The following is a 25,841-nucleotide window of genomic DNA, read 5'->3' on the forward strand; positions in this document are numbered from 1 at the left end:
GAAAAGGTGATCTTTCATAAAAAGGGCAACGAGGAGGTTCGCTAGGGGTCTGCCCGCAGCCAGAGGCTGCGATGCGTTCACGGAATGGGATTTCCACTGCTGCGCTGCGGCTGGGGTGCCCCGTGTGGAGGCACGTGGGAAGGAGTTGCTGAAGCCCTGCAGTAACTCACTCAGTGCTCGGAACCCCAGGGCTGGGGCCAAAGGAGGCTCTGCAGTCACCTCTGAGGACAGCCCCCGGCCTCAAGGCTGCACTCCTCCCCCCCACCCCGCCCCCGCAATAACCAGTTAATGTTCAGAGACAGTGGTTCCGCAAAGATTCTTCTGTTAGAGTGCCCTTGTTTACACCTCAGCTATGTCTAACTACTTGGTGAGACGACACTGTTTTGTGCTTGGAACCTCCTAGCTGTCTGAAGATCCCTTCCAGTTTTATGATTATTCTTTGAATAATTCAAACAATCAAATGAGAGATATGTCATGGTTGACTGACCTCATTAAAAAAGACACACGATTCCAAGTACTTCATCTAAAGCCACTTTGGTACTGTGGTGACAACCCAGGCAGCTAAATGTTCCAGTAATGACATTTCTTTGAAGAAATGGACAGCCTGTGATTGGTCCTGTCCTCCCGAATAAAGGACAGTCAGGTGCATGGCGTGTGGTTCTGCCGCTTTCCCAGCATCGCTGTGTTGGGCACTACTTGCCTGAACCTGTGTGTTGAAGTAACAGACCAAGACATTAAAGTGCAGTTCCAGCGCGTGAGGCGAGAACTAGAGCCGTAACCCAGATAGTACAAAAGCCAGGCGCCGGCGCCAGCCTTCTCTCCTGAGGAAGGAAGCATCTACTCCATAAAGGGCTCAGAAGGCACCCCAACACCAACCCACAGCTATGAGTTACAGAAATGGGGGAGACAACGTCAAACTCAAGAATTCACAGTACTCTAAGCATACACGGTTTGCTAAGCGCTTCTCACCAATCAGGCATCTACACAGATAAGAGCAGAGCCATGGATACTTAACATATCTGTGAATTTTGAGCGAGACTCTTGTCACCCATGAGGTGTTAAGCGGTTTCAACCTCTGAGTGGCTCTGTGGGCCGGGGTACAGCCATGCTGGGAGGGGATGGCTGGCATGCAGGGTTACAGACCAGAGGGACCCCAGTGTCACATGTCATCCAACAGGGACCGTCAGCTTCTCTACTGGGGTGTGAGCTCATCTCAACCCAGCCCAGGTCCCTGTCAGCTTTGCTGGGAGCCTGATGCACGACTCCTGATCACCATTTGCCTCTGCACACAGGCCAAGCTCCCAAGTTCAGGAAGGGTAAACAGCGTTCATTTCTATTACTTATTTCCCACACATGCATCTTTTATCACATACACTTGGTAAGTGGCTCCAGGTCCTAGCAGTAAACTACAAAATAGATGTTTAAATATTTTAAATTGAATTCCCTTTTTATCTTTTTTTTTTTTTTTTTTTTTTTTTTTTGTCTTTTTGCCATTTCTTGGGCCACTCCCACGGCATATGGAGTTTCCCAGGCTAGGGGTCTAATCGGAGCTGTAGCTACCAGCCTATGCCAGAGCCACAGCAACACGGGATCCGAGCAGCGTCTGCGACCTACACCACAGCTCATGGCAACGCCGGATCATTAACCCACTGAGCAAGGGCAGGGACCGAACCCGCAACCTCATGGTTCCTAGTCTGATTCGTTAACCACTGCGCCACGACGGGAACTCCTGAATTCCCTTTTTAAAGCCCTCGCGCAGAGCAGTCATGCAGAAGAGACTCAAGTTAGTTACAATGGCTTTGACTGACGGCAAGCAAGGGCGTGTGGAAGGGCCAGCTAAGTGACATCTGGTCACTGCTTGTGTGTGTGTGTTCACACCACCTTAGACTGTGGTCACGTGGGTTGTCGCATACCATGGCTGCAGGGAGCACACCAATGGCCACAGCAATAGAATGATTTCGAGGAAGCCCTGTGCCCAGGAAGCACACCTGGTCAGTGGTGGGGATGGTGTCAAGCACGGCCAACAGTCCCAATCCCAGTTAAAACTCATTCACGATCACGAGGGGAAAAAGCAAAACATAGGTTCTCAAATACTACCATCCCCAATTTGTCAAATTGCAAGAGAACAAGATACTGCAGAGGCAGGGCTCAGACAGGGAAGGGCACGTAATTGGCCGGTTCATCTGCAAGGCTTTGTTTAACCCCATGAGCCCGAGCCCGAAGGACTCAGGGATCCCCTGCTGCTCCTGGCAGGTAAGGGCTGAATGAGGCGGTGCGCGCTACGTGCTTCCGACGGCAGGCAGATAGCACATGCCTGCTGCTAATTTAAATTCTATTTTTATAGGTGAAAATAAGATGTTTAAAAAGGACTTCAATATTCCAAGTTGTCACTACACACAAGAATATTTCAATTTATCAAGTTTGATGAGATTCCCCTAAAATGAGAGTTCTGCCGGTTCATTCTCTCAAGCCTCCCCCGGCCTCCTCTCTCATCCCCGACAGAAACACAGCATGAGCGGGAGGACTCGGTACCTTTCATGTCTCAGATCACACAGGTTTGTATGAAAGTGTGCAGAGTGTTCTGATAAAATACATGAAGACAGAAATCTTTAAATACCTAGTTTTGAAAGGGGAAGAAAATACCAGTGGTGAGGAATAAAGCAGGACGCAGCCTCACCGCGATGGGCGTGTTCAGGTTCCGAGGTGGCATCACACAGAAAAACACATCTCAAAGGCAACATCCTCCAAGGACACAGGTTTCGTGTTTAATATCACGAGCGACAGAGAGCTGTGTTAATAAAACTAAAACATCAAAGGCTCAGAAGGCTCCAACTGAATTGAGAAATGCTCCAGGCACTGCGAGGTGAAGGGCTGGGCTACGACAGTCTGGCTCTGCCGCCGGGAGTGGCCTTCTCACAGCATCTTGTTAAATGCGGGAAAGACAGAGAGAAACCGGGGCGGAAACACAAGGTCATTTCCATTCCACGAGAACACGAATGACCGAGACGTCACCAACGGATCCTTCTTCAGGTGATTCAGAAGTGAGTTGGGAAACGCACACAAAGGGTTTTCCCAGCCCCTCGATGGAGACGGAAACACCGCGGATACGCTGCGAAGGCGAAGACGTTCGCTCTGGGGCCCGGCAGACGGAGGCGAGAAGAAAAAGATGCCGACCACAGGATGCGTGCCCAGTGGAAGAAAGCATGGAAACTATGCTACGACGACCCAGAGACCCCCAACAGACCCCATCCCTCATTTCTCCAACACACAAAACAACCAACATGAAGTATCTGCAAACTACAAAACTCTAACAGTCCACACTGAGTTTTCAGGATACTCAAAACAAGGTAGCACAGCCAGACTGTGTAAACCATTTTCTAAAAAAATATCTTCTTTTATATCGTATGAACAAGACGAAAGAGTTCCCTCACAAGAGCTCGCTCACCGCTCGCCGGTCACCGCCGCGTGTGCAGGTGACGCGCGAACTCAGCTCAGCTCTGCAGCTTCTCTCCTCCTATCCACACATCTGCTTTACGGCTCCAGTAATGATTGGGATTCTTGAGTAAATACTATCTTTCTCATGCCTGGGAGGCATCAAGACACGACCGGGGTCATGTCCCACAACTGTAAAAAGAGAAGGAAGACCTCTGATGAACCACCATTCGATTGTGTTGAGGCTCAATTGTCCTTACAATTGAATTCAAGTCTGTTTTTTAATTTAACCAGGAACTAAGTGCTATACTAACATCATTTAGAAATCTTTAAGACACATTTTGAAATCTATAAAATATTGTCCATCGGAAAGTTCAACATAGTGCTAAAAATCAGGGAGTGGCAGCCGGAAACTTTAATCCAGCTGGTGGAGGATAAAGGCGGATGAGACGCATTTAAGGAGAGGGAAGTAGCATATATGAGACAACAAGTGGGTACCAGGATGTACTGTGTCCTTTCTATATCTCACCTCATTTTCCAAACAGTTCTGTGAGATGTCTCATTTTCAAAAAGAAAGGAACCAAGACTCCGAGAATTTGCTTTAAACTCGCTCAAAGTCCCAGAGATCCGGTGGCGTCCAAAGGGGTTATTTTAACCACCTCATCCTGCTGTGCCACCAAGAAGGGACCAGAAGGGCCCAGGAAGTGGACATCAATGAACCAGGCGAGCCTGTGCCTCTCTGCAGCTCAGAGAGAGAGGCAGGTGAGGCCCTTTCAGCCCTGGGCCTCTGCTATGGCACTGGGTCCACGTGGACTAGGACAGATCTCAGGCCCTGGAGGGAAGCTTCTGCATTAAGTGATCTCCCTGGGAGAAGATCTTGTTTATTACTTGGCTTATTCCAAGCTCAGCCCAAACCCCACTTCCCTCCTGAAGGCATCTCCAGCAGCACCATCTCCCTCTCTTGAACTCTTTGAATAATTCTTGTCCATATATGGCTGCTGAACATGTGACTGATTATTAACTGTCTTTTTAAGAGTATGTCCCCAGGAGACGAGCTGTTCCTTTTAGGCAAGAGCCATGTCTTATTTTTATGTGCATGGCCAGTGACAGTACCCGGTACATGCTGGCTTCTCAAAGATGCTCACCGCCAGGGGCAGCCTTTGGAGCAGACCTGACATAGTCTTGGTGCTGCTGTGTATTTACACAGGGCCAAAGACAGGCAGCTTCTAAAATAAGACATCATCCTACCTTAATAACCTTGTCAGTTCCCGAAGTCAGTAGCCATCCTCTGGTGGCATCAAAATGCACGTGCACAATATTATGTTTGCTGTCATGGAAGGTGGCCGTGGGCGCACGTCTGTGGGGAGCAAAGAGAGTTTCCAGGAGTCAAAGGCAGTCGTATGTAAATAAGGCCATCCAAGGCGACACGAATCTCTAATTTTCAGTCCATCAGCTAAAAGTACTTCACTGTTACAAATGCTCCTCAGAGCTACTTTTATTCCCTGGTGACATGTTATGATTTAAAAAAAAAAGGCTAAAAGGATTCCCAAAATGGTCAGGAGATGACGAAGTTTCCAAAAGTCCTTTCGGAGAATCTGTTGCTCTGATAAGAGCCTGTAAGAATCTCTACCTGTGCTCTTGACAAATCTTAAAAAAAACCCAGAACTTTTGCTAAGTCTGATCTCAGAGGAACTTGCTGGTAAAAGAATCTAACTTTATCTATTTCATTAAAAGAAAAAAAAAAAAACACGCTTGTTAAAATGACTAAGATAATACCATCTCTCTAATCGAAGGGCAACTCATTCTTTCTCCTCTATTCACTGGCCTAACTGCAGGCTTAGTTTTTCTGTAGCATTCTAACACTTTAATATGTAAAATAATGTATACCACTGTTTGGGGCTTTTTATTTTTTTAACCTGTGCATCATTTAGTAAGAAGGCTGGTCAGCCGTCTAGGTGCTCTAGGGGCAGTGTAAACGCTCCCACGGAGGAGAGGCGGGAGAAGCAGCGACGTGGGAAAGGGGGCCAGGACATGGAGGAGGAGACAGCCCTTTTCTAACCCTGTTTCAAGTTCCCACTCCTCAAGGGGGCTCTCAGAGGATGGTTGTTTTCTTTTTTCTTTTTTCCTATAGTCAAATCTGGAGACCAGATTTTCAGTATAGTAAAAATTATTGCTTTAAAATATTTAGAATTAAAGAATTAGGTTTAATTTGTAGTCACTTAGACTTTCTGGGTCTGGGTCTTTAACAAAGAGTTAAACTAGACTATCTCTAAGTCTCCTGCAGCTCTCTAATGAGAGCTCATTAATTTCATCACATACGATGAGCAGAAAATAACCAATGAACACAAATGCTTATTTAAGCAAGAGCATCTTAATTTTTTTTTTTTTTTTTGAGGGCCACACCTGCGGCATATGGAGGTTCCCAGGCTAGGGGTTGAATCAGCTACAGCCGCTGGCCTACGCCATAGCCACGCCAGATCTTAGCCGCATCTGCAACCTACACCACAGCAACACTGGATCCTTAACCCATTGAGCAAGGCCAGGGATCAAACCCAAAACCTCATGGTTTCTAATCAGATTCATTTCCACTGAGAGACAATAGGAACCCCAAGGGCATCTTAATTTATATTTGATATGATTAAGAATGAAAAAACACCTTCATTAGAATCATCTGTAAGAGAATGGTTTGTTGTATTAAATTTGCCAAGAATTTCCTAAATGCTGACCTCCTCTGGTGCATTTTATGTATGTTTTTATTTACATGTAGCTTTTAAAAGGACACCCTTCTAGTAGTCAAAATGACTTTACTATACTCGGCTCAGGGCTGGGTGCGGGTGGGAGAACTGGGCAGACAGGATGCTGCTGTAATTCACCACAAGGGACACCTGGTGAAGAGCCGTCTGTTTACATCAGGGGCAGTTTGCAACAGCTGACACGAAAAAAAAAGAACATGGACTTGTCCTACCCCCAACAAAGCACAGTGGTGCAGTAACCTCGGGTCCTGGGTTACTGGGCAAGACTGACCCGGACTGAGTAGCTGGGCAACTAATAGTACTGGCCTCTTAGGAGAAGTGGCTTAGCTCTTCCTTTGAAAAATAAAAACCTCTGGAGCCCGTGGGCTGAGTCACTCCTGTAAAGATACCAAGTTGGGCTAGAAAGTGAACCCTGGGCAATTCTCAAGAAAATCAGCAGACAGAGGGTTTTATGCTCCAAGAACATCTATTTTCAAAGCACACACCCCTGGGAATGAGACCAACACAGAGATGAGTTCTCAGCGCGCACTCTCTTGGTGGAGAGGAGGGCTTTGCCCAGCTGCCGCGTGTCTGCAGGCAAACGAGCAGCAACCAGGGCGCTGTTAGCCACGGCTGTGGCGTCGGGCGCAGCTTGCAGACCCCACCCTGTCCTTAACCGCGCCAGTCGTGCAGGCTGCTGGTTACTTACTCCTCGTCTGTGATGGACTCGTGGCAGCTGTCACACACTCTCACTTCAAACTCGAAGCCCATCAGAGGGATGGAGGAGCGCTTGGAGCTGCACTTGCCGCAGACCGCCTTCCCGCACTTCCGGCAGTGGTGCTGGAAGGGGAGAGAGCGTGCTCACTGCGCCTGCGCACCTCAGCCTGGCCGCGCAGGCTCAGGTGCGTCCCGCGGGACCCAGGTGAGGATACGGAAACAAGGGCGCCCAGGAAACCCAAGGAGCACGCCAGGGGCTTCTCTGTTTGGATTTTTTTTTTTTTTTCCCCCTTCGGCTTTTTAGGTCTGCACCCACGGCAGATGGAGGCTCCCAGGCTATGGGTTGAATTGGAGCTGCAGCTCCCGGCCTACATCAGAGCCACAGCAACATGGGACCGAGCTGCATCAGTGACCTATGGCCTCAGCTCATGGCAAAGCTGGGTCCTTAACCCACTGAGTGAGGCCAGGGATTGAACCCGCATCCTCATGGATCCTAGTCCATGAGCCGCGAAGGGAACTCCTGTTTGGACTCTTCATTCAGAGTGAGGGCTGCTGTGATTGCGCCTCGGTTCCACACCCTCCTTCCAAGGCTTGGTCCTTTCCAGTGATCACCCAGCGGTTGAGTTACCTTAAGGCTGGGTGTACAGAGGAAGTTTCACCTCCAGAAATTATGCTGCTGGGTGAGGAAGAACTGGGCTGAAGCCCGATTCAATCCACTGTCTACACTTTGGCTGTGCTCAACCTAGGTGACATTTAGATTTCCTGGGGGCAGACCAGACCCAACCATGGAATCAGACTGAAAAATGCTGTATTATAAGTAGATCTAAATGACTGAGACTACGATGGGAGGAAGAAAAATGAAATTAAGAAGAAATAAATACCACTTACATAATTTTATGGTTTGCTACCAAAACGAGCTAAGCACAGCCCCTCTAATTTTAAGGTGTATTTCAACTAGAAGCCACTAGAATTCTAAAATCATATCCCTTAACTACTGGGAACAAGTCACCACAGAAACTGAGTCCAGTAGGAGTGAGCTACAGCAGAGAAAGGGAGTAAATTCGCATGCAGCCACAAAGCAACTCCAGCATGATAATTTGTTCCCACCACAGCTCCCACCCAGGGGTACCATTCCTTCTAAGATCACAAGGTAAAGTTATTCCTACACCATTACATTCTGATGAAACAGCCACATCACCCACCTGTCTCAGGCCAATTTTCTTACTGTCCCACATTTGCTTGAAGTTCCAGAAAAAGGGCTGGTCACACTTTTGGCAGGAATCGCTGTCCAACCATTCAGGGGTCTTGTCAAAGAAAGCACACAACAGGTCACAGTGAGAGGCAGTAAGGACAGTGGGGCCACCATCACCGCTGAAACGTACACAGTAAGATGTGTTTCTAAGAAACAAAGATGTGATTTCTGAATCCCTTAAAAGCTATTTATGCGTGTCTATGATGTGTCAGGCCCTGGGGACGTAGTGGTGAGAAAAAGAATCTCTACCATCAGGGAGCTTATCCTTTATCAGGGAAGACTGAGCATGAACATCTTACTAGCAACGGTTATAGTCCCATCACCGTGAGACCGAAGGCCTGAGGAGGAGAAGCCCAAGTGCTGTGAGAGTGGCTGACCTGGGCTGGGGCTCTGGCCTCTGTCTCTGACAGATGATAATAAGCTGGGTAGCAGGAGACCAGGCACACGGGCTGGGAGAGGGGCGAGGTGGCTGGAGGGGGTGCACGGGGCTGTGTGGGAGGAGAAGGGGGGAGTAGGGTCTGAAGGGTTGAGGCTGGAGGGGAGGCAGGGGCCACACCATAGAGAGTCCTGACAGCCAGGCTGAGGATTTACGACTTTATCCCATATTCGCTGATCATATGCAATTATCTTTCATACCCTCCAATCATATGCAGTTATATTTGGCCTGATTGTGTATAATTATAAATACCTGCACATTACACATGCACACAGCTGCCTGCGCTGGAGGGACGAACCGACCACAGCGGGTACTCAGGGAAGCTACCGGCCCTCCGTCATGGCAGGGCCCAGCGGGCCTTGAGGCTCTGCTCGTTGCCACATGGGTCAGACAACATGCTGCTTTGTTCACTGTTTCCCAGCCTGTCGGCTCAACCTGTGTTAAGCTTAGAGCTCTTCTCTAACCAATCTTTCCAGATTCTCCACAGAGGGACTCTATCTACATTTGCTTCCAGGGGTCCACGTTCAACTCTGCAGCGGCATCCTCCAGCAGAGACTGGTCTCTTTGCACAGGTCACCAGACCCCGGGAACGGGGGAAAATACATCCAACCCCAGTGTCTCCCAAAGCTGAATTCCAGGGCACTCCAATCTGACTCACAGGACACTTACTGTAAAAGAGGCCTGAGACCAAGCAAATTCAGAAATGGGGTAAACAAGAGCCTGCCCCGCTACGAGACTGGCAGCGGACAGCAGCACAGAAAAGGCTCGGGAACGCCTGTGGAGCAATTAATCCCTTTCTGAGGAAGACTTGCTATGGGCCCGAGTTGAGAATGCTGAGCCTATTCTCCTACTTTTAAGCAGAAATGAACCTAAAGGGATACATTTTCTCAAAAAAAAAAAAAAAAAAAAAAGAAAAACAAGTAAAATGATGACACTTTAAGAGCTCTAATTCTTTCTAATTCTTAGTCTATTTATTTTACTAAAACCAAGGAAAAGAAGTCTTGACTTGCTTGGTAAGTGTCATGCCCTAAAGACAAATTTAATAAAAATAATAAAGTTTTAGCTGAAGATAACGTTTTACCACAGAAAGACTTATCTATGCTGTGATTTTTCAGAACACTTATGATGCAGGAAAATCTGGAAGATTTACAAAAAAATTTCACACACACTCCCCCCCCCCCGTCTTTTGCAAGGAAGCATGAGGTTTATGACATGAAATACATCCGTGGGTATCTATGAGGAGGGAACTGAAAGGAGGAATTTGAAAAAGGAAAACAAACAAACATGCATAGTGTGATTCCCTTTTTTATCCAAAAAAGATCTTCTGCCGAGAAAAATGTACAGAGGGATGTCGGTCTGCCAACGTGTGAAGGGTGATACATGCGGGTGGGGGTATCATAAGTCACTGATATTCTCTGTTTTTCTTTGTTTTTTTGCTTTTTAGGGCCACACCCACGGCATATGGAAGTTCCCAGGCTAGGGTTCGAATCAGAGTTCCAACTGCTGGCCTGCACCACAGCCACAGCAACGCCAGATCCGAGCCGCGTCTGCAACCTACACCACAGCTCACGGCAATGCCGGATCCTGCACCCACTGAGTGAGGCCAAGGATCCAACCCGAAACCTCATGGTTCCTAGTCGGATTCATTTCCGCTGTGCCACTGAAGGGAACTCCCACATTCTCTTTGTTAAGGCGCACTTGGTAACTTTCCTCCAAAGAATATGTACTTTATATACTTAAAAAAAAAAAAGTTGTGAAAAAATGCGTTTCATTAACTGTATAAACACGTTTTCGTACAGAACGTCAACCTGACCTGTGTTCAGCCAAGGTCTTCCTTCTGCCACCTGCCCACGCCCTCGGCTGCCCCCGCCCCAAATCCTCTCTGACCCCTTCTGCTCTGTGCATGACCCCTGACCACGCCGCGCACCTGCTCTGGGCTCTTGGTGTTCGGGGTCCGCGTCAGAGCTCGTCGGGGCCCAGCAGACTCCCAGCGCCATCTCCTTCCATAAACCCGCCCCTGAAAACCTGAGTTGACAGTGCCCAGCCCTGACGCGCCAACGCCCACCCACTGTGACCGAATCATAATGACCTATCCTAGTTTTCTGGAGCTTTCTCCCGCATGTCTGTTGTTCCAGGAAGGCCACGAGCCCTTCGGGGACGGGGAGGCGTCGTTCTGTCTCAGGCCTGCACAGCACCTGCTACAACCAGGAAGGAGCTCCGCAGACACACCTTGGGGGGATGTTTCTAAAATACGACACCTGCGGCAAAAGGATGCGACCATCTCCACGGCGCATTTCAAGCTTTAACTCACTCAAGAAGATTTTAGTCACCACGTACCAAGGGCCCGTGTACTTACACGTCCAAAGGCACAATTTAAGCAAGATGGCGGGAAGGCCCGTCCGCCAACCAGCTGGCTTCCTCTCTGGACACCACCTCCTTGTCCTCCTTCGGGCCTCCGTCCGTCAGGGGGGAGGCTGTGTCCAGGGAGGGCAAGGGCCTGGCGCTGCCGCTCCCGGGCCTGGTCAGTCAGGTCTGGGAAGAGGCCGGGACAGACCAGGGGGGACCGCCCCGCACCCGGAGCAGCCACCGCGCAGAGGAACGGGTCACCCGGAGGGCGCTGCGCCCACGGCCCAGGCTTTAGGTGGGTGGGTCAAGGGGTGCGTTCCCGGCGCTATTCCACCACCCCCGCCCCCTAACTGTAAGGCTCACAGTAATGACCACGAACAGAACCCCTGCGGATTTACGGTTTGGGCAAATCCAGCTTTAATCTTCTTAAGCATTTAATTGCTGGCATTAGAAAGGCATCGCATGGAGGCTAATAGCAACTACTGTCTTGAAATGAGACTGGGGTGAGGGTGTGGAAAGAAGTTGGGAAACTTTTGCTTTTTTTTTTTTTTTTTTTGGCTTTTTAGGGCCCAACTTGCAGCACATGGAGGTTCCCAGGCTAGGGGTGGAATCAGAGCTACAGCTGCCAGCCTATGCCAGGGCCACAGCAACTCAGGATCTGAGCTGTGTTTGAGACCTACACCACAGCTCATGGCAACACCAGAGCCTTAACCTACTGAGCGAGCCCAGGGATCGAACCCGTAACCTCATGGTTCCTAGTCGGATTGTTTCTGCTGTGCCATGATGGGAACTCCTAAAGTGTTACTTTTTTAATTCCTGCATCTTGCATGGAAATAAATTAGAGGAAGATGTACCGTCAAAGGGAAAATTTATCCAGCACAACTCTGGGAAATGACAAAATGGTTAACCTCAACGTACGTGTCAAAGGGGATATTCAGTAAACAAACAAACATCTTTGAGATGCTCAAAGATGATAAAAGAAAATTCACTGAAAAAAGACTGCTATGATAAAACTTAAATATACACTTAAAAATGACAAGGAATATATTTATATCTGGAGAATTGTTTAGAATATGATTCATAAACACAAAAATAATTATTTCTAATATTTCTCCTAATACAAAACTAAGGATTCTTACTTTTAGCAACGATCATTTCTCACACACTAGCCACCACTTCCCCCAACAACACAGGCACATAAGTTTTCCGTTTTCACGGAGCCCTTGATACCAAAGGGCTGGTCGTCTGGAAACAGACGCTTCCATTTTCTCCCCTGAACTTCAGCTGTAAAATAGTGCAACAGATTGAAAGTCTAAATAGCTTAGTCTCAGTTAAAATTCTTATGAAATCTCCATTACATAAGAGTTACCTGGCAATTTGTGAGGGGTTTTTTAAAAAAGCTCTTTTTATACTAGAAATTTTACTTTTCTGACATAATGTTTTATTTCATGGTTTAGTCATAAAAGAAAGGAGGCGTTCCTGTCGTGGCACAGCGGAAACGCATCTGACCAGGAACCATGAGGTTTCGGGTTCAATCCCTGGCCTCGCTCAGTGGGTTAAGGATCCGGCATTTCTGTGAGCTGTGGTGTAGGTCGCAGACACGGCTCAGATCTGGTGTTGCTGTGGCTGTGGCGGAGGCCGGTGGCTACAGCTCTGATTAGACCCCTAGCCTGGGAGCCTCCATATGCCACGGGTACAGCTCTAAAAAGACAAAAAAGAAAAGAAAAAAGAAAAAAAAATCATAAAAGAAAGGCGAGACGAGGAGGGGAGGCTGAGGGATTTTTCAGCAGAGTTGGAGCTGCAGAGCCCAGCCCGATGGCCGAGGAGGGGGTGGGGCACGTCTGCTGTGACACTTACCTCCTGCCGTTCCACGTCCATGTTCCAGACGACAATCCCACCGTCACCACCACAGGAGATGAGCTGCCGCGTGTGCTGTGCATAGGACAGGGCCTGGACTTTGTCACTGTGAAGGAAGCGAGAGTTAGCGACAGTTCCGGAGAGCAGCAAGGAGGCCCAGCAGTCAGTCAGTTACGCACACTCACCCCTCGCCCCACCCGAGAGCGGATCTCAGAAACTGGGTTGAATGGACAACATGTTAATGACAGCAGAGCACTCCATTTAAAGTAAGTCAAAGTGGGAGTTCCAGTTGTGGTGCAGCAGAAACAAATCTGACTAGCATGCATGAGGACACAGATTTGATCCCTGGCTCAGTGGGTCAGGGATCCAGCACTGCCATGAGCTGTGGTGTAGGTCCCAGACATGGCTCAGATCCTGCGTTGCTGTGGCTGTGGTGCAGGCCAGCAGCTCTAGCTCTGATTTGACCCCTAGCCTGGGAACCTCCATGTGCCACAGGTGCGGCCCTAAAAAGCAAAATAAGTACATAAGTAAAAATAAATAAAATTTTAAAAATTGAAAACAAAATAAGTCAAAGTGCTTGTTTAATAAGTGATGTTGAGCCCTCCCCCCTTGCCTGCTGGCCATCTGTGTGTCTTCTCTGGAGAAATGTCTAGCTAGGTCTTCTGCCCATCTTTTGATATTGACTGCATCCTTTGCAAATATTTTCTCCCAGTTCTTGGACTGTCTTTCCACTTCGTTTATAGTTTCCTTTGCTGTGCAAAAGCTTGTAAGTGTGATTTGGTCCATTTGTTTATTTTTGCTTATATTTCTTTTGCCTTGGGAGACAGCAAATTTAGGAAAATATTGCTATGGTTTATGTCCAAAGGGGAAAGCGGAGGGAGAGATAAACTGGAGGTTCAGGGTTAAAAGATACACATCGCTATATATAAAACAGAGAAACAATAAAGATTTCTTGTATAGCACAGGGAACTAACTACATTCAATATGTTGTAATAACTTATAATGGAAAAGAATCTGAAAAAGAATCTAACTCAATCACTTTGCTGAACACCTGAAACTAACATGTTTTAGTGTGTATATCCACTTTAACATAAATAACATATATTTGGGGAAAAATAACAACTTTCCAAAATGAAATAGTTTGATGACAAAATGGCACTGTTCAACATCTATGCAGGTCTTTCTAACGTCTGGCTTAACAGGACAGCGACAGATACTCCTTGCTTTCTGCATCTGTTATGATGTCATTCTTGGAGCCTCTAGAAAACTCCACGATATATTTTTTATAGTGATTTTTATTTTTTCATCATAGTTGGTTTATAGTGTTCTGTCAATTTCTACTAGATGGCAAAGTGACTTTTTCTCACATTATCCTCCATCGTGTTCCATCACAAGTGACTGGATATAGTTCCCTGGGCTGTACAGCAGGATCTCACTGCTTATCCACTCCAAAGGCAACAGTTGGCATCTATTAACCCCAGATTCCCAGTCCCTCCCACTCCCTCCCCATCGCCCCTGGAAAACTCCACCACGGACTTTCAAAATAGCATGAATGAAAAAAACAATTCTGAAGTAAAATATAAGTTTGTTCGAGAATATAAAAGAGAAAGATAAAGTACAAAATTTGGAAAGTAAATTTTATTTACCTTAGTTTATAATACTCGAGTCTTTTTTTTTTTTTTGTCTTTTTAGAGCCGCACCTGCAAGCATATGGAGGTTCCCAAGCTAGGGGTCAAATCGGAACTGTTAACCAACAGCCTATGCACAGCCACAGCAACACCAGATCCAAGCCATGTCTGTGACCTACACCACAGCTCAGGGCAACAATGGATCCTTAACCCACCAAGCGAAACCAGGGATAGAACCTGCATCCTCATGGTTACTAGTCAGATTCGTTTCTGCTGAGCCACAATGGTAACTCCTATAATACTTGAGTCTTTTTTTTTTTTTTTAAAGCTACAAAATACATTAAAATTTTGGCATAGTTCCCTCAGTTTTGAAGGCTTGCTCCCCTAGTTTACTGATTAATGCCTTGGACTACAATGCAAAAAGATATCCTACACCTTCCATGGAATCTGCCTGCTCAGCAGAGATTCTATGTCTCTCCAAAATTATTTTCAGAGCTTTATACTGACTTGAAAAGTCTTTGATTATTCAAGGAAAGAAAAAGAAGAACAAGGAAGGGACCTCACTTGTGAAAAGAGCTAAATTTTTAAAGATTGTGCTCTTAAATTTTTTTTAAAAAATTGTTTGACATAGCTTATCTACATTTATTTATTTATTTATTTTATTTTTAGGGCCACACCTGCAGCATATGGATTCCAGGCTAGGGGTCGAATCAGAGCTGCAGCTAAGGCCTACGCCACAGCCACAGCAATACCAGATTTGACCCACATCTGCAACTTATGTCAAAGCTCACAGCAATGCCAGATCCTTAACCCAATGAGCAAGGCCAGGGATCAAACCTGCATCCTCATAGATACTAGTCAGGTTCATAACCTGCTGAGCCACAGGGAACTCCTTAAGTGTTTCCTTATTGCTTTGATTATACAGGTATAATCAAAGTGTTATTTTTAAGTTACCTGTGCTCCTATCTTAAGTATCTAAAAATACTCTGAGAATAATTTTGGTTTTGCCTTACTAGAGTGAAGCCTGTATTTTGTGAAGAAGAAAGAAAACAAACAAACTTTGTTAGGAGGCTTTTTACCCTTAAATTATCTTCGAGATTTCTTAGAGGGGTCCTAGAAAATCATAAAGATTTGTTTCCTTGGCCTTATAAACAGAGAGATGCTATAAAGAATTGCATTTGTTTTTTGTGTTAATATTTTAAGAGTTGCATGGGAAGAGTTGTCGGATGAGAAGAGATGCTTAGTTTTTCCTAGGTTAAATCAGTAAGGGTAAAGGACTATTAACATGAGCACTTCTGAAATTGTACATGAAATGGGAAGACCCTGCAGATTTACCAATGCTCTCATTATCTGTAATAATAGGTTTTTACCTTCTGGGGAAATACTGATCAGAACTCTCAGGAAATGGGTAGGTAGGCTATCTCAACAGAGAATTTTACTCTTCTCAATTCTGATGTTATTTGTCACAGTAGAAAATCAACCAATAAGTCTTTATAACCTACAGATAACTTTGTCATTCTGACGGCTCCCCTATAAGCTAGAGGCCAGAAAGGACACTCTCAAGAGTTTTGTGGGAAAGGGCTCTATGTATTAGATAGTTTTAAATATTGGTATTTCAAAGAATAGACTCTTGGGCAAAGGCTCTTGAACTGACAGTGTTCAGATAATTTGTAAATTGTATTAGTGGATTGAGTCAGGACTTCCCTGGATTTTTGGACTCTTTTTTAGTGTGCATGCAGATGGCTGCATGAATGCAGACTGTTAAACCAAGAACGAGCAGAACCAGAACTAATGCCACAGGACTGCGTGAATGGAAAAGGGAAATTTTACTGTTGTTGCTTGTCTGCAATACCGCTGATGCTGCATGAATGTTCAAGATTCTGGAAGACGAGGATGCTTCTTCTCTTGCTTTTTATGCTCTCTCTAACCTATAATTTAGTAAAATTTACCTTAATAAGCTAAATCCAAACATTTAAAAATGATATCCAGGAGTTCCCGTCGTGGCTCAGGGGTTAACAAATCAGACTAGGAACCATGAGGTTGCGGGTTCGATACCTGGCCTTGCTCAGTGGGTTAAGGATCCGGCATTGCTGTGGCTGTGGTGTAGGCCAGCAGCTACAGCTCCAATGCAACCCCTAGCCTGGGAACCTCCCTATGCCACAGGTGCAGCTCTAAAAGAAAAGAAAAAAAAAAAAATGATATCCCACTCTCAGAATTCAAAAACTTTGAATTTGAGTCCCCTTGATTTTCATGGCAATACAGTTATTTCACAGGTTTAACGAGAGTCTGTCCACAGGATGGTATTGGGCAGCCAAGCCCTTACCTCAGGTGTCGTATTAGAGGATGATGCTCATTGAATCAGATGAGCCCCTTTAAGAACTAAGGGAGCCAGTGACTATGACGTCCGTCCCCATCCAAAGGCAAACCGGTCTGGTACCTGGTTTGCAAGGGCCTGGCCTTATAGGTGGTAAGGAAACTACGAGGCCAGGAAGCTAGCAAATTCAATCAAGATTATAAGTACTCTAGGTGAAAAATGCAGGAGATTATTATTATTTTTTTTTTGTCTTTTTGCCATTTTCTTGGGCCATTCTCGCGGCATTCCCAGGCTGGGAGCTGTAGCTGCCAGCCTATGCCAGGGACACAGCAACGCAGGATCCGAGCTGCGTCTGTAACCTACACCACAGGTCATAGTAACGCTGGATCCTCAACCCACTGAGCAAGGCCAGGGATCGAACCTGCAACCTCATGGTTCCTAGTCAGATTCATTAACCACTGCGCCACGACGGGAACTCCAAAAATGCGGGAGATTTTCTTGGGTTCGGTTTCCCAACTTTGGGATAGCAGAAAACAGATGCTCTGAAAAACGCAATCCAAGATTCTTATTACACCAATGTAAATAATTAAGCCGAAAATGAGACTAGCTTTTTTTTTTTTTGTCTTTCTGTCTTTTCTAAGGCCGCACCCGCAGCATATGGAGGTTCCCAGGCTAGGGGTCTAATGGGAGCTGTGGCTGCTGGCCTATGCCACAGCCACGCGGGATCTGAGCCAAATCTTCCGACCTACACCACAGTTCATGGCAACACTGGATCCTCAACCCACTGAACGAGGCCAGGGATTGAACCCTCAACCTCAACGTTCCTAATTGGATTTGTTTCTGTTACACCATGATGGGAACTCCGAGATCAGCTTTTTTTATGATCAAGAATAATCTCTGAGGAGTTCCCGTCGTGGCGCAGTGGTTAACGAATCCGACTAGGAACCATGAGGCTGCGGGTTCAGTCCCTGCCCTTGCTCAGTGGGTTAAGGATCCGGCGTTGCTGTGAGCTGTGGTGTAGGTTGCAGACGCGGCTCGGATCCCGCGTTGCTGTGGCTCTGGCGTAGGCCGGAGGCTACAGCTCCGATTCGACCCCTAGCCTGGGAACCTCCATATGCCGCAGGAGCGGCCCAAGAAATAGCAAAAAGACAAAAAAAAAAAAAAAAAAAAAAAAAAAGAATAATCTCTGAGATTCCTCAGATTATAGGAGAGGAGGCGGAGAAGAACTCTCAGGTAAACCAAAAAACTTTGAAATGGGCAAAAAGGAAATAGTGGGGCTCTTTTCAACGCAGCATCAGGTGTGGTTTGACGCACCCATCCAGGTTCTCTAACTCGACTGGAGGGCGCCCTTTGGCGTCTTTCACCGTGCACTTTTATAACTCTGTAAGGGACAGAAAACATAGTACTGCACACGAATCTTATCCAGAGAAAATGCAACCAATTCCCATGCCTTGCTCCTTCCGTGGAAGAAGCCAATTGTGAAAATACTTACAAATCCATTCCACTACTCTCTGTTGCCTCTGCATGTTTCTACTTTTTGAAACTGGTTGTGACATCTTACAGTTCCTCTATTAATAAATGACTACTATAAACTCTTGGACATGTATTCACTAGAAAATAAGGTCAATTGTTTCCTATCTCTCCTGGTTGTTACTTCATACACTGTGACATTCAGAGTCAAGAAGGAAAAATCTATCTGGTTGAACAGACTCATAACCGCCCTGCAATGTGGACCCCATTTCATTTGTTAAGGCAGCTTGATGCACAGGAATGATCTTGCAAAACCGAATAAGCTACAGAGGAACTGCTTTGCCTCTCATAGCTGGCAGCAACATTCAGCAACAGATACATAATTTATGGGGCTCCGGTCCTGTTAATATTCCAACACGGAAGAACACATCATAACTGCTAGATCCCAGGCTTTGTAATAAAACGGCTCAGGGACTCCTTTGTTCAAGGATTCAAAATCCGGCCACCTTCAGCTAAAAACAAGATGAGAGGACATCCCCAGGTTCACAAGTCAAGGGTTATAAAAAGATACTTTCTTCTTGCATTCATGTTTCATCTGGCATTATAGCAGCATTTACATGGGAAAGCCTCTCAAAAGTGCTTATTACTTCATGGGTGAGTGTTCCACGTACTTACTGCACTGCAAATGTTGTTATGGGTGTACAAAGACCCCACTTTGCACAACCACCAGGATCCACCATCTACAAAGACTCTACTGCATGGGGTGGCCTCATTTCCTTTCTCACTGGCTCTAGAGCTCACATGTCTGATCAGGCCCAACTACATAACATGGGGGACCCAGTGCAAAATGAAAATACAGAGCCCTTTGTTTAAAAACAAATTAAAATTTACAAGATGGGAGTTCCTGTCGTGGCTCAGTGGTTAACGAATCTGATTAGGAACCATGAGGTTGCGGGTTCGGTCCCTGGCCTTGCTCAGTGGGTTAACGATCCGGCGTTGCCGTGAGCTGTGGTGTAGGTTGCAGATGCGTCTTGGATCCCGCGTTACTGTGGCTCTGGCGTAGGTGGGCGCCTACAGCTCCGGTTCGACCCCTAGCCTGGGAACCTCGATATGCCGCAGGAGCAGCCCTAGAAAAGGCAAAAAGACAAAATAAATAAATAAAATAAAATAAAATAAAATAAAATTTACAAGACGGTGACGGCAGAGCATTACACCAACCATGGGGCTCTTCTAAGCATGAGCCCTCATGAAGCTGGTCCTGTGTCTGATTATTCTTAAGGAAGAAGAGTAGGGAAGCCTTTATCCTCTTTATAGGGACGGATTTTCAGATCCAGCCTAACATTTACCCAAATGTCAACTCAGGCCCTGTTCCACACCCTAAGAGCAGGGGGCACTTAAATGTACAGCAAAGAGATGAAACTTTCCGAAGTATGAAGAGCCCTAGCCCACTTGGTGAAATCTAATCAGTTATGCATCTGCCTCCAGGGATCTCGCTCTCTTGCATTCAAAACTCCCAGGGAGTTCCCATCGTGGCTCAGTGGTTAGCGAACCCGACTGGCATCCATGAGGACGCAGGTTTGATCCTTGGCCTCACTCAGTGGGCTGAGCATCTGGCGTTGCTGTGGCTGTGGTGTAGGCCGGAGGCTATAGCTCAGATTAGATCCCTAGCCTGGGAGCCTCCATATGCCGTGGGTGTGGGTGCGGCCCTAAAAGAAAACAAACAAATAAACAAACAAACGAAGACAAAGTTTTCCAAACCTCCAAGGACCCGAGAAGGTTCGTAAGCAACCCACACATGGGAGGTCTCCAGGACAGCTGACACCTAGGGTTATCCCGCGCCAAAGGGACACAAAAGGATTTGCCTGCCCTGGGATCCCTGGACAACAGCCATGTCTGAACCCAAACACCAGTGTCAGCATCAGCAACACTGTGCTGTTTGCGGGATAGAGAGGAAGTTCAGATTAGCCACTGGCTCTCTGTCCACCAGCAATTTCCTGAAAAGATTGTATTTGGTTCAAGCAGTTCTGTTTGGATAACACCTCCTGACTCTGCAAACTATGAGACTCTCCTAAAATCTGGATCAAGGGATTCCTCCCCTGAGGCCTCCCACTTTCCAGCAAAAGTGGCAAACTGTCCCATCTTTTCTTCATTTTCATCCTTCTAGCAAGGCTTCATATGGGCAGGAACTGTTTTCGTAGTTCCCTTTGGGTCCTAAGAGCTCCATACAAAGCCTGGTATGCAGACGGAGCTCAGGGCACACCTGCTGAATGTGTTAAGGGTGGAGGGAGTAGGTGTATGTGGCAATACTTCCACTGGAAATGCTACCTATAATCAGAGAGCAACAGCGATCTTAGCTGAAAGCTTGACTTTTGAGTTATTAAGATTATTATAAACAAGAACAAACAACTGCCACTAAATTCCTTATTCTCGTGCTGATTATTCTACATGCGTTATATTATGTATGGGTTTTGACGACCTTTTTGAGGGCTTATTTTTCCAATATCACCCTTATTTTAGAGATGAGGAAACTCAGGATCAGAGAGATTGAGTGTCTTGCCACAGCCCACACAGCCATCAGCAGAGGGGCTGACTCATGCACAGCCTGGCCTGACTCTGAGGCTGGCATTTAGTGACCATACTCTACAGCCACAAGATTCTACCCTCTGTGAGGATTCTAGTTGCTAATAAATAAATAAATAAATAAATAAATAAATAAATATATATATATTTTTTTTTGGCCACACCCATGGCATGTGGAAGTTCCCAGGCCGGGGATGGAACCTGTACCATCGCAACAACCCAATCTGCTGCAGTGACAACTCTGGATCCTTAACCCACTGTGCCACAAGGGAACACCTAATTGCTAATACTTTGATCTCTTACGTGTTCAATGAAATAGTTAAAAATAGGGAAGATATCCCTTTCCCTCTCCTCTAGTAATTCCCCAGTGTGACAGGGAGAAATGCCCCGAAACCTGATTCAGGAGAGAAAGAACACGCTTGGCCCCCGAACCCAGGAGAAGCTGGATGCAAGAATCTTACTGCCCTTCATAACTTTAGGGGCAATTTACTCCCTACAAGAGAAAAGAACAAGTTCTCCCAATGTCTATGTATGTATGAATACCTACTTCTTTACCAAAAGAATTCGAGGCTGTTTATAACAGAAGTCCTACCCACGGGAAAAGGAGGAGGAGAGAAGCCCAGGGCTGGGCTTGGGGAGAGAGGCGGCCACGACACAGGCCACGTGCGCTGAAGCCGGGCTGCGACCGGGCCCCGCGGAACCTGCGGATGCCCTCGTGGTGAAGGGACCGCACTGACGTTGACCTGTGCTTTCCATCACGTGACCATAAACGAACCTGCCAGAAAACCTTTGCGGTCTAAGGACCCACTCCAAGAAAGAACAAGTGTGGTCAGAGAGTTGGTCGAGAAATGACTGGCGGTTTCTAAGAATAAAAAAGAACCTGAGAAAGTACGAGACGTGGCAAAGAGGGCACGAGACCATCCACGTCCAGGTTTCTGCTTCCACAATATCCACCTCAACTGTACCCGACTCTGGAAAAACGAAGTGGTCCCCAAAGCGCCTTTCCCGGCCCGGCGCCGGCACGGGGCCATCGGCCACTCGCTCCAGGACCTAAAGACACCGAGAGGCTTCAAAGGCCGCTCGGGAGGCGCCGCAGGTGCACACGCTGCGCTCGCTCTTCTCCTTGGACCTGCCGGCCGCGTTCGGCCCTCATCCCTCAGTCTCGTTGCTCTGAGGGGACTTTTACCCACGGAATCCAATTGCTTCCGAAACGTACTTCTGCGGCGGGGGGACGGTGTGAGGCCTTAGAACCTGGGACCGAAGCCACGGGGCGCTGTCCCTCCCACTGAGGCTGGACGCTTCCAGAAGCGGGGAAGGCAGTCGCCCCACCCTGAGGGGCCGGGACCTCTGGTCCCTACGGCTGTCCCCGGGGTGCAGGCTCACGAGGGTTCCGTCCCGGGTTTGGAACTCTGGTCCCCAAGAGTCACCCTGGGGACAGGGAGGGGGGGGATGAAGAATTGCATGTAGGAGAGCGAGGGGCAGGCTGGGGCCCCAAGCAGAAAGTCTCTGGCCTCCGAAGGAGAAAAGAAGCAGGAAACATCACAGGGCAGGGTGGGGACCGTGCGGCGTTCAGCGCTCATGTCTGCGCCCCCACTGCCCAGCGCGCGATACAGAGAAGGTTCTGAGGGGCTTTCTGTGCTGGGCTGAACTAAAGCCTGGGAGAACGAAGCTGCCAGCTGGCCTCTTCGAGGACAGGAGCTCAATATTCTCATTGAAAAAACGGTATCTGACCTCTCTCTTTCACAGGATTATTGTGAGATTAAACTGAGGCATGGGTGTTTTGAGAGCTCTTTAAATATTAATAAAACATTTTCCAAGAGAGAAAGCTCATCACTTCTATGTGGACACATGGCCCAGACGAACCTGTCTACAGAAAAGAAACAGACTCACAGACCTGGAGAAAGATGTGCGGTTGCCAAGGGGGGCGTGGGATGGACTGGGAGTTTGGGGTTCGTAGATGCAAATTATTCCATTTAGAATGGATAAGCAATGAGGTCCTGCTGTGCAGCACAGGGAACTCTATCCAATCGCTTGTCGCAGAACATGATGGAAGAGAATCTGAGAGAAAGGGTGTGTCCACATTTATAGGTCTATGTATGACTAGGTCACTTTGCTGAACAGCAGAGATCGACAGAACACCGTAAATCAACTAAACTACAAACATTTAAAAAAATAAAATAAAAAAGAGAACACTCTTTAACACTCTTTAACACTGGGTGATCCCCAGACCCCATCACCAAACACCAATCTTGGGCCGATTTTCAGGGCAGAGGAAGGGCTGAAGTGCAGGTGGGTCTATCCTCGCTGCTGCCTGTGCTCCTTCTTGCCTGCACCTTCTTTGGGACCCCAAACCCCTCCTTTCAGCAGCTTCAATGCTGCCCGTGCCCACCTCGGGTACCCACACCCCTCACAGAGTGGCACCGACGATGCTGAGGAGATGGGCTCTCCTCGCTCTGGGCCACCAGAGTCCCTCGCAGACTTCACCTTATTTTGAGCTTGAGTTAGAGCACCAGGCCAAGCCTCCTGCCAGCACTGCCGTTCAAGCCAGTTGGCACTAGCCGCTCCCAGCCAGCCAGCCTGCCCGCCCACCACATTCCAAGGGGGCGAGCCTACCAGGATGGATTCCGAGCGTGGTCTGTTTCATTTTCCGAAGCCGTGTGGGTTCTTCTTAGAAACTGAAAGACCTATTAGCTTGGGTTTCATTTTCTGGGACTGAGAGACTCTATCTCGACTTTACAGCTTCTCCTTTCTTACCCAACTATAGGCACAAGTTTCCCAGAACAACGTTTTGCCCGAGGACACACAGGGCCCAGGGATGCTGGTGGTCAGCAGGGACACCTGCCCTGCCTGCAGGCTTTTGAACCACTGAGTAAAAATCAAACTAGTTACAAGCTCGTCTGAATGAGTCCAACAAATAGTATGGATCTTCATTCACAGCCTGTACTTTAGTTCTTGGAGGGAATCTGAGTAGCAGAACTACCCCTGGCAGACTAGATAATAACCAAGTGTTATTAAACAGGATTCTACTTGGCTTCTCTTTTTCTTCACTTACAAGGATGATGTCAACTCCTTCTACGTGATCTCGATATGTGTCCCGTTGTCATGAGGAGAAATATAAGGGAACGATCCCTTTAATGAGCTGATACTGAGGTCTGAGTGGCGTCACCAGCCGGGTGTAGCCCCAGCCAACGGATGTATTCTCTCATGGGGAAAAGAAGGGCTTCATAGCTACTTCTCTCAAACTAAACTCTAGCACAAAAGAGAATTATTTGCTTTTGCACCTGCGGCATATGGAGGTTCCCAGGCGAGGGGTCCAATCGGAGTTGTAGCCACTTGCCTATGCCCCAGCCACAGCAACGTGGGATCCAAGCCTCATCTGCGACCTATACCACAGCTCACGGCAACACCGAATCCTTAACCCACTGAGCAAGGCCAGGGATCGAACCCGCAACCTCATGGTTCCTAGTCGGATTCATTTCCGCTGAGCCAGGAACTCCAAAAGAGAATTATTTGTGCCTGGGCCCTCTAGAATGAATTGGCTCATAGCGAATAACCTTAAACGGTACATTCACATAGGAGAAGTTCTGAAAACTAGTGTTTCCAGGCAAATCTATAGGCAGAGCTAATGTTGCTTAAAATCAACCAGTTCACAGGAGCTATTAGGGTCACTATTTTTTTCTTTAGCCACCCTGCGGTGTATGGAGTTCTCTGGCCAGGGATTAGATCTGAGCCACATTTGCAGCCTACACTGCATCAATGTCAAGAGTTCAGCCAGGGAGCCAACCTGCAGCCCAGGGCTCCAGACACCCTGCCCACCCTGCTGCGCCACAGCGGCAATGCCTAGAGTCACTCTCCATATCACTTGGAAAACGTCACAAGTTAAAAACAATTCAGGCTAGCTTTAGAGCTCTAAAGCAGATGAAATTTCTCCTTGGCGATAGGATCAGGCTTTGCCCTCAGGGACTGTGTCAGGGGAGGCCCCCAGCAGGGCCTGGGAGGCAGGTCAGGGCACAGATGCCCGCAGCCTCAGACCAGTGGCCAGGATCTATTTCTTCAGAGATTCCTCGGTGATTCTTTGAGCAAAGTTGGAGAACTGCGCCAAGAAAACACGAAGCTTTCTCTGCTCCTCCCCTCTGCCTCCTGAAATCCACCCGGTGAGGAAGAAGAGCCTGATACGAATCAAGGCGAGTACTCAGTAAATAGCAGGAGAAGCACAAAGCGCTGTGTGAGGATGTCACCCCCCCCACCCCCGCCCCGTCCCTTAAGCTGCTGGAATTGTGACGCAGCATTTGAACTCAATTCAGAAATTCTGCAGGCCTTCATGGCTTGTCTTCTGCAGCTCTTTTTCTTTCACTCTCCAGTTTTTACTCTTACAGTCTTCTCTGGTTCTCATTTTCACCTTTAATTGCTTTGCTGCCATCATTTTATTTTATGATTTTCATAAGTACTCTCAAATCCTCTGTAGCGTAAAGTGGGGTATTAGCAAATAACCATACTTAGGTTCACACATACATCAAAGGGGCCCCTGTCTGCGGTCCTGCCATGCTAAGACCCCACCACGGAGACCGGCCCGCACGCCTCTGTCCTGGCTTGAGGCTGGGATCCCTTCCTCGGAGTTCTGTACAAAAGCAGCAGCAGCCTTACTTGTGTCCTTGGAGCTCGATGGCTGTTCCTTTCCTCCCGCCGATGTCCCACATGATGACAGAGTGATCGGAGCTCCCCGAGAACAGCACCCGCTGGACGGGGTCCCAGCAGAGAGCAGTCACCCCACCTGAGGACAGACACAGCTGCACGTCAGTCCCAAAGTGACCCCAGAACTCACCAGCACAATGAGAGCAAAGGGGGCAGGAGGTGTGTGTTGTGTGCTAACAACACACTTTTGCCTAGAGAATGAGTCCCCAGAGAGGAAAAAAAAAATTGGCTCCAAGAATAAAAGTCCCACCCTTTCAGCACTATTCCCCCCAAAATGTACCATAAAATCAATTAGTGCAAAGACCAAAGGGAAATAAAAAAGGCAATTCATTGACCATCAAAAAATACATACAATTCTAAGAAGAATGGAAAATATTACATTGTT

General features: G+C 47.4%; 2 protein-coding genes across 26 annotated transcripts in view; one reads left to right on the plus strand and one right to left on the minus strand.

The window, feature by feature from the left end:
• Positions 1–6,151, plus strand: part of DHRS12 (dehydrogenase/reductase 12) — a 47,988-nt gene extending 41,837 nt beyond the window's left edge. For 8 of the 19 annotated variants that reach the window (XM_084981715.1, XM_084981717.1, XM_084981704.1 and 5 more), the window contains one exon: positions 2,345–6,151. The gene's annotated coding sequence lies outside the window, so the exon portion shown is untranslated. Of the gene's footprint in view, positions 1–403 lie in introns of all 19 variants that reach the window. The other 11 variants (XM_084981727.1, XM_084981728.1, XM_084981712.1 and 8 more) reach the window with 4 other exon arrangements.
• The window catches only part of WDFY2 (WD repeat and FYVE domain containing 2), a 179,934-nt gene continuing 156,836 nt past the window's right edge, over positions 2,744–25,841 (minus strand). For all 7 annotated transcript variants that reach the window (XM_084981697.1, XM_084981698.1, XM_021065301.2 and 4 more), the window contains 6 exons: positions 25,409–25,535; positions 12,773–12,878; positions 8,084–8,185; positions 6,874–7,004; positions 4,681–4,789; positions 2,744–3,624 (listed from right to left, as the gene is read on the minus strand). In XM_084981697.1, coding sequence (XP_084837823.1) covers positions 3,595–3,624; positions 4,681–4,789; positions 6,874–7,004; positions 8,084–8,185; positions 12,773–12,878; positions 25,409–25,535 — 605 coding nt within the window. In that variant the 3' untranslated portion in view covers positions 2,744–3,594. The remainder of the gene's footprint in view (positions 3,625–4,680; positions 4,790–6,873; positions 7,005–8,083; positions 8,186–12,772; positions 12,879–25,408; positions 25,536–25,841) is intronic.

This window comes from Sus scrofa, chromosome 11 (assembly GCF_054392235.1).
Source record: "Sus scrofa isolate SSC_HxYL_T2T_F1_AM1 chromosome 11, Sscrofa_HxYL_maternal_Yorkshire_Landrace_v2.0, whole genome shotgun sequence".
Classification (NCBI taxonomy): Eukaryota; Metazoa; Chordata; class Mammalia; order Artiodactyla; family Suidae; genus Sus; species Sus scrofa.